The following is a 14,348-nucleotide window of genomic DNA, read 5'->3' as shown; positions in this document are numbered from 1 at the left end:
TCGCTAAGAAAGAATGTACTTGTTTTGAATTGGCGCATTTAATCACGAACGATTTGGGGTGGCGTTGTACTTGTAGGACGTGTCCTGCTATGCGGTTGATTTCCCTTGCTACTTGGATAGGGCTGGATTGAGTTATGATTTTGTCAACTCCGGTTATTGTAACAAAAAGTGAGATTGACGGTCGTGAGGGGGTGTGGAATTCATCTTCGTTGTCTTCGAGTGATATGGTGTCTTTTCGGGATCGTTTTTTTCTTTTGACAGGAGTGAACATAGTGTCATTGGGGTCAGGGTCAGGTTCCGTTTCAGTGTCCTCCATATTTGATGGATTTGATTGAGCTGAGCCTATGTTTTGTAGTGATTGTATGGGAGTGCTGAAAAACACAAAGAAAATGAGAGAAAGGGGACTGTGACAGGTGCACAGGAGACGACCTATATACTGCTACCACTGATTGGACCTATAATTCACGGATGAAGGGATTAGGGAAATGCGAGGAAGAGAGTGTGCTGAAAAACGGATTGTTATTGGTTAGGGAAGAAAAGAAATTCCGGAGAGTTTCAGAGGAGCTTGCAGTAAGTATCTGGGCTAATCTCCGTGCTTAGGAAAGTCCACTGTTCGGTGAATGAAAGACTGAGTATATAGCTATGGAGTGAAGCGAAACTGTACAGATCTTAGTGCGCTCAGTGACCTATGGGTATGTAATGACAACTATGTGGGAAAGGATAAGAAGCGTTGTAGTTATACCGCTCTCAAATGGAAACTAGAAAAGTTGATAATAGGTTGAAGAGTTGAAACTAGAAATAGTTGATAATACAAAAAAAAAAGAGAAAAAAGAAAAGCAATGCGGGATGTGATGGAAACTTCCCCGCCTTCTGCGAAACCAAGATTGGTGTAATAAGCACCGTGATGTGTATGCAGAATCGATACAAACAAAGATAAAAATGAGGAAAAGATCTTGTATGGGTTTGTATATAGATAATCGATACAAATAAATGTATGAGGAATAAATCGTGTATGAGTATACAGGTAATCAATACAAACCGAAGATATGAGGAACAAATCGTATACAGGATATGAGGAACAAATCGTATATGAGGAATAAATCATGTATGAGTATACAGGTAATCAATACAAACTGAAGATATGAGGAACAAATCGTATACAGGCAGAGTGTTCTATTGCAGAGTATATACAGTATACAGCAGAAGCAAATTGACGAGATGTATCACTCTGAAACCGATGAGTAAATAAAGTAGAACCGTGAGTATCACGGAAAGCACAAGTGAAGAGTAGGGAGAGGGGGAGAGAAAAAAGAAAACAGCATAAACAGACAAAGGTATATACGGTATTCAGAGAGGAGCTACTGTAAATCATACAAATTTAATTTATTTATAAATTATCTTTGTATTTATTAAACTAACATTATCTACTAATTATCTAATGTGGTACTCATCAAAACCCGGCTCAGCCTTCACCCGTATCGCTCGCGAGAGAGGTCCACGCAAGAGAGGCGGAGGGAGCTAGAGATCAGCGATAGGGACCCTTACTAATATTCGCCAACACAAAGCGCTAGAGGGCAGCAACCATGTCTGGAAAGGCTGCGTTTCGGGGCGGTGACATTCGAGCTGTTGGATTTGTTAGAACTGTGGGCAAAGAATACTTGGCATTTGATTGCAAAAACGAATAACTTCATTATTGTTAATTCGAGAAATTTGCAATTGAAGCTGTTTAAAAAGCAAAGAAAATACATGTAATGAGAAAATAAAGGATATTTGTTGTTTGAAGGTTTGCATGATGAAATAAATGAGGGAGAAAGATTTGCGGTGACACCATGTGTATGTAGTCCTTAACCGGATCGTTGTTTGGCAGAAGAGCCTAGAAAGAGGAGAATCAAAGAGGGAAGCGACATATGGGGGTTGTAAGGAGGGCAAAAAGTGAAGAGTGGGGGACAGTAATGGTCTAGAAGTTGAAGTTGCACTAGTGGAGACGGTAGAGAAAGGAACAGAGAGAGTGGCAAGGAAGAATAGAGTGAGAATCAAGTGAGATGTTCGGACATCGTTAGAAGGGGAAAGATGAAAGAGAAGGGAAGAGGAAGAGGGAGGAGTTGAATGTTGGAGAATCATGGAGATAGGAGAGAGAAGTGAAGATTCATGAAACCAAGAGAAGAACGAAGTCGGCGAACAATGTGGACTATGGAACGCGGAATTAATGGAGAAAGGACGAATAATCCCGTGAAGGAAGGTAAGTAGAGGAGAGATGAGACTATGTTGAGAGAAGGGAGAGAGAGAGAATATAGAATATTTTTTCTCACAACTTCAAGAATATTCCTTGTTATCTAATAAGTGAAATGTCACTGGAAAGATTTTATTTTGCTCTATCTGATGATGAACTGAACTAATATAGTTAATGGCGCTAAACCCGCTTTGCTACCAAATTGAACTCTAGAACTAGAGATAAAAAAGAAAATCATTCATTTTGAAAGCCCTTTTGAAATAACCCATCGTGCACATTTTGTCAAATGACAGGCCCATAACTTGGACTTTTATGGGAATGTTCAGAATTCGAAAAAGTGGACCTTTTTAGTTCAAGCTCATGTTCAGTTCCATTATTTCACACATTGGGGTGCAAAAGATATTTCCAGTGCCACTTCCGGGTTTAGTTACCTGACAAGCAAAAAAACAAAACAAAAAACAAAACAAAAGCAAAAGGGCTCCACCAAGTTTTTTTTTTCGTTTCTCGTCCCACCTCACAAAAGATGGTTTCCGTTTAACAACTCACGTCCCCTTTCATTTGTTTTCTTTTCTTTTTGTTATTATTATTATTATTTATTTATTTATTTATTTTTTTTTTTGGGGGGGGGGGGGAGGGTCCGCGACTAATTTTTCCTTTTACCTTTTATTTCTTTATGCTGCTGGCAAACGGAGAGGGGGTAGTCCGTGGGACCCCCTGAACATCCCCCTTATATAGATAAGGGCCTGAATGAACCTATGTTTTCTAATTTGGTTAAACACTTCACTCGTTTTCAAAGCGACATAATGCGCAAAATATGAAATTCATGTTAAGAAAAAATGAAAAAGCAGCAGACAGCTGCGACTAGACGGTGGGGAACCGCATTGAATAACAAAATAATATTTTCTGTATAAGTATTCCATCAGTATCAAGGAATATCGAGCTTTAAAGATCACTTTGTTGCTGTTGGGTAGAAGTGTTGGCAAACACATGAGGCCTATACGGATTGAACGAATAATCATTACATCGCAGAAAACACATTATTTTTAAGTGAATTTATGAATTTACAGCACTGCCTATATTACTGACAATAAGGCTCCTGGTTGAGGAAAGTGGCATCACATACTGGCCTATTGCACTGACCATAGTTACGAAGGGTGCACGTCACGATACCGACACCCACGAGTCATACAGCCCAATATACCAGCCATTGAATATTCCGTACCGGAATATTTGATTAACAAACTACATTAGAACGCACCTTTCTCTGAACTAAGCATAATTTTGCAGAGTCTATTATTATGCGATATCTTTTGTTAGTCATAATATTATTAGCAGTTGTGAAATAAGGACTGCAAAACTATAAGATCGCAGGTAGTCACGTTGTTTTTGAAATAATAAAAATCAGAAGGATACATAGATACGTCCATCAAAGTAAACAATCCGTTTGTTTGTTTGTTTTTATTGTTCCATATTCCACGTTTCAACAAATAAACCATAAAGATTACAAACAAAAATGCATGAGTGAATATTGTCAAATACAGCATTTAAGACAATTAAACATGTGAAATATGAGAAATCTACAGCCCTGTATACGCCATAGTATATTTAGCGAGTCTGTACTGAGATGTATACGTGTGCATCACATTCATATCGGGATTATGCCTGCAGAGTTATTATTTTCGCGTGTCTTTAATTTCGCGAATAGCACCTGACTTGGGAAATTCGCGAAAATAAAACCTCGAAAACCTCAAAATATTTGGCGTTTATACATTTAGGCACATAAAAGCACTGCTTATTGGGTGCAGATTCTACAACATTTCTGACGTGCAGATTCTAAAACATTTCTAACGTCTAAGACATTTCTAACGTGCAGTTATTAACAGATAATGACTTTTTACTAACATTATGTAGACAATGAGCTCAAGAGTAGTTTCAGATCTGTATAATATGGACTTTTATAGATGCCGAATATAACACCTGTTCACCTTTCAGGCGTATAACGCGCAATATTTCCATCGACATACAGCGAGCAAAATTTGAAACCTTTTGTTCATTGTTATTCCTAAACTAATTGCATCTGGTAATCACAACTGGCCAAAGACGTGTTATGTTGATATCAAACCATCTACACAACATTCGTAATCTACAACAAAGATAACGTTTTCCTTCGTATTCAACATGAACTTTCTTTTGACTTCATGTTTTTTGATAAAAGTCTAAAATGTGGAATGTCTTAAAGGACCAGGTAACTCAAATAGCCAAGTTCCGTTTGTAATGTAAAACTGTTCGCATGGTCAAGATCATGCATAAAATATCCATGAGCAGGATACAAAATTATGACTACAAATTTGCATACAGTATAGGGTAATGGTGAGGAGGTTATACTCTAAATATCTCTATTTATACTATTAATACATATAATGATGACACACGCAGAGACTCCATATAAAACATTGCTAAGTTACACTTGCACAAACACACATCCAGAAAGTTAAAAAAGCTATAAAATGTAAAATGAATGGCGGTCTAGAAATATGGACCTAAGTCTTTGACAACTTTGATTTCTCCGCTTCAATACAAAGATATCGAATCTCTCCATTGTTGGTCCGATTATCAATAAGAATTTTCATTCATGCCCACAGTGCCAAACCTGCGCGACTTTTTATTTTATTTCTGCACAATATGCTGTTCAAACACTTCGTTTGCTTGTCTATTTCTGTATTAAGTTTAATGTAGGTAAATTAAAGACTTTATTTTCGGAGAAATAAAAACTTTCTCCTGCTCCTTCAAGTCAAAACTGTTACGCAGTGATATTAGTTTGGAAAATCTATCTGCCTGGTTCTATAACATTAAATGTAACCCTGTTATATGATATCTTGCAATTACAAAGTTGCAAAAATTGTAAAGTGTAGTATCAAAGTTAACTGCTTAAAAAGTGAAAATATTTTGTTTCTTTGTTTCACAACCTGCATGTTTTATTCTGCTTCTCAAGTAAAACAAACTTACATTCATTATTGTTGTAAAAAATTAAGCAAAACATGACTATACGTTATTCGCCAATGTGTAAATCGGCGTGCCACGTGCGTAAATTTATCATTCGTAGAGCTTTTACAGGCGATGAGGTAACGAGACGTAAATTGGAGCACTATCGTGGATTCACCATTTTTTTTTTCCTCCAGGGAGGGTGAGAGTTGCGTGGAGCCTTATGAATATGCATTCACGAGACTATCGCGTGAATGGTTGTTACCAAAGAAAGTAGAGTTACCTCCGCGTTGTTACGCAGAACCTTTACATGGTATAATCATGTGACTACATTCATTTTGTTCCTTTAGGCGTTTTCACATCAGCCCGATGTTTCGAAATAGCGCGCTATTTTCTGACTTGGGAAATTTAACCGATCACGAAATAGCGCGCTATTTGATAATGTGAATACAAATTAGTGCGCTAAGTGTGATCGAGAAAATTTCTCGATTCCAACTCGGGAAATTTCCGAAATAGCAGGATAATTAATGCGAACTAGCGCGCTATATTTTGATAATGTTCGGACTAATGTGAATAGGAAATGAAATAGCGCGCTAATTTGCGATCGTGAAAAATATATCGAGCTTGGATTTTTATCGGGCTGATGTGAAAACGCATAATGAGGAAGGATGAGAGCTCTAGCTGTGGAGCTTGATTATGTATGGTGCCATAATATTGCCGATGATTTATCAGTGAATATGCAAAGTAGCTTTCTGTGAAAGCCAATCCATCGTTCGTTGAGCCTTTTATACAAGCGCCGTGACTATCAGAGTGGAGCGCTACATTTACTTATTGTTTGTTTGTTTGTTTGTTTTAGGAAGGTAATTGTGGAGCCTTTAGCGCTATGACATGTGGAGCGTTACACGTTTCTGATGAGAGGAATGGTGAGAGATCTAGCTTTGGAGCCTTATGAATATGCATGAAGTCGTAGTATCGCTGATGATGTATTCGTAAATGATATGCAAATTAGCGTGCCACGAACCTGAATGCTTGTTGTGTGGAGCCTTGGCAGGCGATGCGACCATGAGATGTGGAGCGCTATATTTTTGTTAGTGTTGTCATTTTTATTTAGGAGCGTGAGAGTGCAGTCTTTACAAGCAGGGAGGGGGGCCACCTCCCTGTTACAAGCTATGAATGCGGAGCGCTACATTTGTTGTTGTTGTCTGTATAGGAAGGTGAGGGTGGAGCTTTTACCATGTTTACAAGCTATGAGAGATATGGAGCGCTACGTTATACGTAGTTGTCTTTGTAGGAAGGTGAGGGTGGAGCCTTTATAAGCCGTATCGGAAATGTGGAGCGCTACATTTTGTTTTTGTTATCTTTCTTTTAAGGAAGATGAGGATGGAGCCTTTGCAAGCGGTTTGACTATGAAATATGGAGCGCTACACTCGCCTTTTGTTTAATCGTGTGTTTTTTTTTGTTTTTTTTTTTTTGCTTGTTTAAGAAGGTGGGTGTGGTGGATCGAGCGCTACATTATTTTGTTGTTGCTTTTGTTGTTGTTTTTTTTTTTTTTTTTAGAAAGGGTGAGCGTTGTGCTGAGCTTTTGAGCATTATGTATCTGATGCTGTAGCCATGATTATTCGTGGTGTAACTCAATATTCCACGAAGTCGTTGCGTGGAGACTCGTGAAGTATCATGCAGCAAATTGATCTTTATTATCGCTCGTAGCTGGTATACGTTGAGGGGATATACGGATCATGCTGTAGCATCTGAAATACCTAGGAGTTTTAAATGACTCGAATCCACCGCGTTAGATTTTACACAAAGAAAGAAAAAGAAAAAAGAAAACGTGTCAACCGATTGTTAGGCAAACGATGTACATGTATATATTATAGCTATTCAAATTATATACAGTGTACTCTTTGAGCAGCACAAACCAAACTCTCATCAACGCATCACTTGAATCGTACACTATTTGAGTATTTTGGACCATAGATGGTATGCTGTTGAACGTGAATCCATGACTTTATTGAGTATTTAACTTAATTATGTGTAACAATCGCACACTAAATTGAGAACGTGAACACCATACGTTAACTAGACTACCAGTAGTTTTTTTATGATGATGCGTGTTCAATAAATGAATGAACGAGCGATAATAAAGATCACTTTGCGATAATAACTTTTTAGATCACTTTGCTGCACGATACTTCACGAGGTTCCACGCAACTTCGTGGAATATTGAGTTACACCTTCATGATATACCATCGCTACAGCATACATATTCATAAAGCTCAGCACAACGCTCACCCTTTAAAAAAAAGGTAACAGCAGCAACGACAAATGTAACGCTCGATCCACACCTCATAGTCACAGCGCTCGTAAAGGCTCCACGCTCACACGTGTACACACACACACACACAAAAAAAAAAAAACACGAATAAACAAAAGGCAAATTATGCATCAGGCTCCACAGCTAGAACTCTCACCCTTCTTCAAAGAAACAAAATGATGTAGCGCTCCACAGGTCATAGTCACATGATATACCATGTATATAGTTCTGCGTTACAACCATTCACGCGATATAGTCTCGTAAATGCATATTCATAAGGCTCCACGCAACTCTCTTCCTTCCTGGAGAAAAAAAAAATGTGAATGCACTTAGAATATAGCGCTCCAATTTTACCTCATCGTTACATCGTTACTTCATCGTTACCTCATCGTTACCTTGTCCCTCGGATAGGACATAAAATGGAGGTCCCGTGTTTGAGAGAGTTACAACTCATGCACGTAAAAGATCCCGCTTCATTTATTCATCGCAAAGAGCAGGGTGTTTAACCCGATGAAGTGGTCCCACCTCACATCCAACTGGACCCCATGGAAGACCAGCTTACAATTTGTGTAGCTGAATATGGGCTATCCAGCCATCTTCTCAGAGGGAAATGAACAAACAACCAAACATCGTCTGCAAAAGCTCCACCAGCGATAAATTTACGTTTGTGGCACGCTAATTTACACATTCATAACTAATCATCGACGAGACTTTTACTAACCTCATGCATATTCTTTAGGCTCCACACAACGCTCGCCTTTCCACAAAAACGAATGTCACATCGCTTGCAATACAATAGATTCACGTTCGTTGCACTCTGACTCACATAGTCGAGAATTATCATCGCAACATCATGACCTCGTACATATTATTCCCAAAGACAGATCCTGCGACAGCTCCACAACACCGTCAAGCTTTCATTATCATGTCGGAAGGATTCACCCATTTCCCACTTATTAACACTATCTAATCTTACTAGGAAATAATGACATCATACATATTCATGTAGGATGTCATCGAATGCATATTCATTATATGACGTCAAAGTGGAGTTCCACCGGCTCCACCGCCGGTTCCACAGTCGAACCGAGGGAAACATACTACTGGTTTGCCTCTTACAAAAGGTAGATTATTGTATTAGCACAATGGGAAAAACACTACCACTTCTCCTTCAGTCCCATGTATAGACGATGTTGCCATTGCAAAACCATTTGGCAAAAAGCTTACACAACATGGTGATAACATGTATTTGATAATGACAGCATGAAATATTCTGTTTCAAAACTTTTGCATGCTGGATTTTTTTCTTTCTTTTACAAGTGTGTGATGATCATAGCAGAGCGCGGTCAGCAAAACGCTATAGATTTCTCAAATACTCAGCCGACTCCAAACTCTTACCCAATGCTTCACTCAGTGCCTTGCACTGATATTTGTTTGCACTTGATGTTTTCCTGATGAAATGTTCAGTTTCCATTTTGAATCTCTGAAAGAGCAGACTTAATGTCAATCAAAAGAAGAGGAGTTGGAGACACTTTCAAGCATACAAAACAGAACAAAAATGTATGCCTATATGTGTGGGAAGTGAAAATCAGCATAGAACGGCCGAAAATAATTATTGCGCATGCATCTTATTTAAAAAGTCATAGCGGACCAACAGACATTTGTTTTTAAATCTGTCTATATCAATTTTCTACGTTATTGGTCATGTACAGGTGATGGTGCTTAGAGACAAACAAAGAGGACAGAGAAAGAAAGGGATAGGAAGAAAACGAGTAAGACAATGTGTGCATGAATGCATAAAGACAAAATTCATTCTTTGGTCGCACAAGATTTACCCGCTTTTGTGTTCATGCAAGCTCTTCATGTTATGGGGTGGGTGTCTTTCCTGGAACAAATCTATGCTGATACATATCCATGTAAAATTCCATTCCTTCGTCCACCGCCCTGAGGACATCGGGGGTTAGGGTTGACCTGTCGGGCGGGGCTTGCCGCTTCCTCGGAAAGAAGCACGAGCTATTGATGGCCGTGCCGTGAAAAGCCACGAGGCTTTCCCCAAGAAGATGGTTAACCCCACCGGCGTTTCTCCACGTCTTGACCACGGCGGGAGTCGGGTCCCATTGAAGTAGGCCGTCATGGTAGCGCAGCCCCGCGACTTCGCAGATCTTCTGCAGGAACGCCTTCGGATCGGCTAGGAAGTCCTCCGTATCGATAACGAGGGGATTGGGATCGATTTTCTCGCGGACGTGTTTCCACACGCCATGGAGAATCCGGAAGCAGCCGCCAGGACTGCGATAGTATCGATCGTCCGTGAACAAGTCGAATTCCTCATCACTGCCTGTGAAGGTCTTGTAGTTCCGCCACGTCTGAAGAGAGGCTCTCCGAAACGATGCGATGGCGCCGTAAGGGTTTCTTATGACGAAGACGTACTTGAAGCCCATGTCGGGCGACGGAAGGTACTGCAATCGACCCAGGAACGACGTCCCCATGTCCTTGACTATGACAACGGGCTTCTGGGAAGATTCGATGGAGCGCTTGATTTCCGAAAACCTGCGCGAAGGATGCGAGGAAACATGAAAACATTACACACTGACATATCTGTTCAATGCACCTCTGGGTCTGAGCTTGGATATGTTTTGATTACTGAGTATAGCAATGTTCATTAAAAAAAAGCCAACTACCACAATAACAGATACTGTATTTTGTGCATATCGTCAGCAACTCAGGTTTCTCTCTTGGCTAATATTATCCCGTAAAAAAAAAAACCAACAAAAAACATGAAAATTCGTACTTGTATAATATCATATCATGAGAGAGAGAAAGAGGGAGAGATGGTGAGAGATAGATAGATATAATTGTTTTCAACCTTTAATTGTGCGCGGTGAGATAAATGATTATAGAATAATCCCCGACAATACAATCACTGAAAAAAAAAGAACAAAAGTGGTAGATTAAAGTCCACGGAAGTTTGTGCGAGCGACGAGAGGATAATACACAAAGAGAGATGTTTGCTTGAGTCTTTGTTCCTATATTTACCTCACCGCAGATATTCATTCTCCGAGTCTGAGAAACTCGCGTAAGAAAAGAACGCTCGATATGGTACACTGTAGAAATGAAAGCAATGAAAGCAATAAAGAGAAATATTGTTGAAAAATGAATATAGGCCTATATCCGACAAAAAAAAAAATTATTTGATACATTCGCTTTCATTTTGGCAATTGTGTCAAATTGCATTAAAACGCGTTTTTTTTTTCATATCATCATGACTGTGTTTCAGTTACCTTGCATGAACAGACCCCTACCCCCCCCAAAAAAAAAATATCAAGCGGGTGGGGTGGTTACATCCTCTACCCCCCCCCCCGATCCGCCACTGATCACTCATATCTTGAAAACGTAACGAAACATTCAGAAATAACAGTCTTTCTTGCAGAATTTAACAAGCAAGTACCATAGGATACCATTCCATTTGTTTTGTTTTACTCCATCAATCAAAGCAGGACGTGACATTAGCGGTGGCCCAGTATCATAGCACGGGGCCACTAAAAATTAATATCCGGCCACCAAATAAAAAAAAAAAGTTATCTTTTGGAGGCCCGATCAGGCAACTGAGATCCAAAATGGTCTGTATTTGTTTCCTTTTATTTTGGGCGATTTCCTGAATACATTTATTTTTCGGGACACCAGAATCTCAAATTTAAAGATTTTAGTGGTCCAAACTCGGGCCACCAGGGAAAAAATGTTAATGCCGAGCCCTGTGAAGCAAACTTGATTCTGTGGTGTGGAATTTCACATATCAAAGCAGTATAAAAATATGAATATCATATATAAAACAGGAAAAAAAAAACTTTATCAGGCTGGCAGACAGAGGTGACAACAAACAAGGTGTGGTCGCAAACTAAGAACCCCTCCCCTCCCCCGCCTCCTTCCCCCTCCCCCCCCCCATCCCCCGTGATCACGTTCATGTACTCACGCGTAATTCTTGCCGTTCACTTGCTGCTTGTTGATTGCCTGCATGAACGTGGCCGCCTGCTCGAACTGCTCCGCGTGCGCTTCGTCCCATTCCGTCGGCAGTTCCCGCCCAGTGTTCCGCTTGTACTCGGTCTTCACCAAGCGACCGATGACGAAGGGTTCGAACCATACTTCGCTGTCTTCGAAGAAACTTAGGCACTTCAGAAGCGAGGTCGAGCCCGAACGTGGAAGGCACAAGATACACAGACGTGACGGTTTCTTATCGGGCTGGGACATGTTGCATTGGGCAGAGAAACGTTGAAAGCTAATTTAAAACGATGTCATGCGCCAGACAGAAGTGGAACCTAATGTTACAATGCATGCATGCTGTCAAAGTTACTGGTTGCTCGATCGTGTATGTATAGCGCACGTGTAATTCCTATCATACAGGTGTAAGTTTACACGGAATTGCTCAAAGTTCAGTGTCAGGAGCATGCAGAGGAGTATAGTGTACGATGTATACAATGAATGTGTACTCTGCGGCCTTGCTCATTTAATTTTTGTCCACTGTCACGCTATCGCTGTTGTGTAGGACTTCGAGCAAAGCCGGCTAAACTTGTTCTATATAAATGTATGTTTTTTTTGTTTTTTTTTTTTTTTTGAGGGGTGGGGGAGGGTTGGAGATGGCAAAGGAAAGGGCAGTGACCTATGATGAATACCGATACACACACACACACACTCTCTCTCTCTCTCTCTCTCTCTCTCTCTCTCTATATATATATATATATATAGATGCACACACACACAAACACACACATACAAACAAACTTTTTACAGATATTCTTTATTTGAATTTCATTCAACATCAGGCTCATTCTCACAATGAAATTAGTTTGAACAAGAATACGCAGCTGTTCTTATTAAATTTGTGCTGCTGAATCAGATTCTTTTTTATATCTTTATAATATATTATATTCTTCATATTCCACACTTATACACACACACACACACACACACGCACACCTACGGTCCCTTGTTTTTCAATAATAATTGTTGGATTTCTATAATTTCACATGACAAAACATTCATCTTGAATGTGTGCAGACAATATACAATGAACAATGATTGATCAAACGAAAAAAAACAATCTACTGTATATAACCCGAAAAACATAACAAAGGCATACTACTGGAATTGTACGCAAACTTACACCAGGGAGGTGTTAAGAGACCACCTCCCTGCTTACACGTACCCCCCCCCCCCCCAAAAAAAAAAAAAAAAAAATACCCGACCTTACCTACCCCCTTACCAAGAGCCCCCTCCCACGCAGTTTTAGAGTCCCCGCTCATATTTCATTCCCATACACTTCAATAAGTTATATTTAATCATAAAAATTCCAAAGTATATTCATACCCTGTATAATAATTGTAATAACAAGTCAAAGGCGTTAGCAGTAAGCATCAGAAATAAGAACTTCCGAACTCTCATAAAACAGAAAATCTATTTCCTTACACAACCACAGCCGCGCTCTGATCAATCAAATGAATAACCTTAATTCACTTATTAATCTACACGTAAAAATATTTCATTAAAATAATACAAACCTGATCTCCCTCTCATGGTTGCCAATTTCTTTTCCTCTGCAATACTTTCCACTATACTTTCCTGAATTATGCTAGAAGATAAAAGATAACTTTATACTTCTTGACTTAAAGAAAATATATTTCAGCAAAATAATCAAAGAATTAACAAACTTCATTCTCACTGAGCTACCTGTCAGTCCAACAAAAACGTCTGCCCAATGCATATCTCGTATTTCCACAATATCGAAATGAGATATCATAACGTTCCATTATGTATCTTTTACTATCTGACATTGCAAAAACACATTTTCATAAGTTTCTACTTCTTGATTAAAAAAGAACACAAACTATCAATTCTGCTACAAAACCAAATTCTTAAAGTTGCTCTTTAGTGTAAATCACTCCATGTATAACTTGAATTCAACATCTCTGTGTTTACTGAGAAGAATTATATATGGATATTGGTCTAACAAAATAGTGCTTCTTTGGTTTTGTTTTGTTTTTTCCTTAGTATACTCAGATTCATTATGACCATCTTTTATCTTCAATTCATACAAATTGTAAATAAAACATACATCTTCCGTGAAATTACATCTCTTAATTGTATCTATTGCTTCAAATGTTCAATTCTAAATCAAACGTAACCACATCTATATGTGCTGAAATTTAACAATCTACCTCTCATTCTTGAAATCATTATTTCTTTTTCATATAAATTTTGATTAAAAAAAGACTTCCCTTTCCAATACCAAATTATTTCTACCATCTAAAAAAAAAAAAAATAAAAAAAATCTGGCTTTCAAATGTCTCATCCATATACCTACACCCACTAATCTCTTCCCATACCAGTCTTGCAAAATATCCGTATGAAATTGCGGAATTTTAAAATTTAAACCCGAGAATGTATAATTACAAAGGAATATATTATATACTACCTCCTACTGACCTACAGCAGTGATCAAAATACGTTTTCTTCTTCTTCTTCTTCTTCTTCTTCTTCTTCTTCTTCTGATTAAGTCTGCCTCCTTCAATAGGTCATAGCTCATATTTTCATTTTCATATTTACACACACATTCACGCACACACACATATAATATATACATATATATATATATATATATATATATATATATATATACATGGCATGTTGCAAAGACCTTAAAGGGAAAAAGGAGAAGGAAAGGAAAATATCATTCACAGGTCTATTTCTCACAAGAAAATGCTTATGAAGAGCATTTGCAAAACTTCGCATGAGTGCAGCTTTAACTAGAATCCGTGTACTTGGCTCTCATCACGT

The 14,348-nt window shown here is 38.8% G+C and overlaps 1 protein-coding gene across 1 annotated transcript; it reads right to left on the bottom strand.

The window, feature by feature from the left end:
- Positions 1 to 9,388: 9,388 nt before the first annotated feature.
- Positions 9,389 to 11,765, bottom strand: LOC140242402 (uncharacterized). The gene is made up of 2 exons (XM_072322138.1): positions 11,491 to 11,765; positions 9,389 to 10,070 (listed from the first exon to the last, which is right to left on the bottom strand). Exons 1-2 carry the CDS (start codon positions 11,763 to 11,765, stop codon positions 9,389 to 9,391), a joined length of 957 nt encoding a protein of 318 aa, XP_072178239.1.
- Between the last annotated feature and the right edge of the window lie 2,583 nt (positions 11,766 to 14,348).

Source organism: Diadema setosum, chromosome 19 (assembly GCF_964275005.1).
Source record: "Diadema setosum chromosome 19, eeDiaSeto1, whole genome shotgun sequence".
Classification (NCBI taxonomy): Eukaryota; Metazoa; Echinodermata; class Echinoidea; order Diadematoida; family Diadematidae; genus Diadema; species Diadema setosum.
This window is presented reverse-complemented; position numbering and strand designations above follow the sequence as displayed.

Excerpts from the sequence above, each read along its gene's own strand:
- LOC140242402 (XM_072322138.1), bottom strand. The coding sequence starts at position 11,765 with ATGTCCCAGCCCGATAAGAAACCGTCACGTCTGTGTATCTTGTGCCTT. Across the intron at positions 10,071-11,490 it reads GTGAACGGCAAGAATTACGC|GTTTTCGGAAATCAAGCGCT; the intron begins GTGAGTACATGA and ends TCCTTCGCGCAG.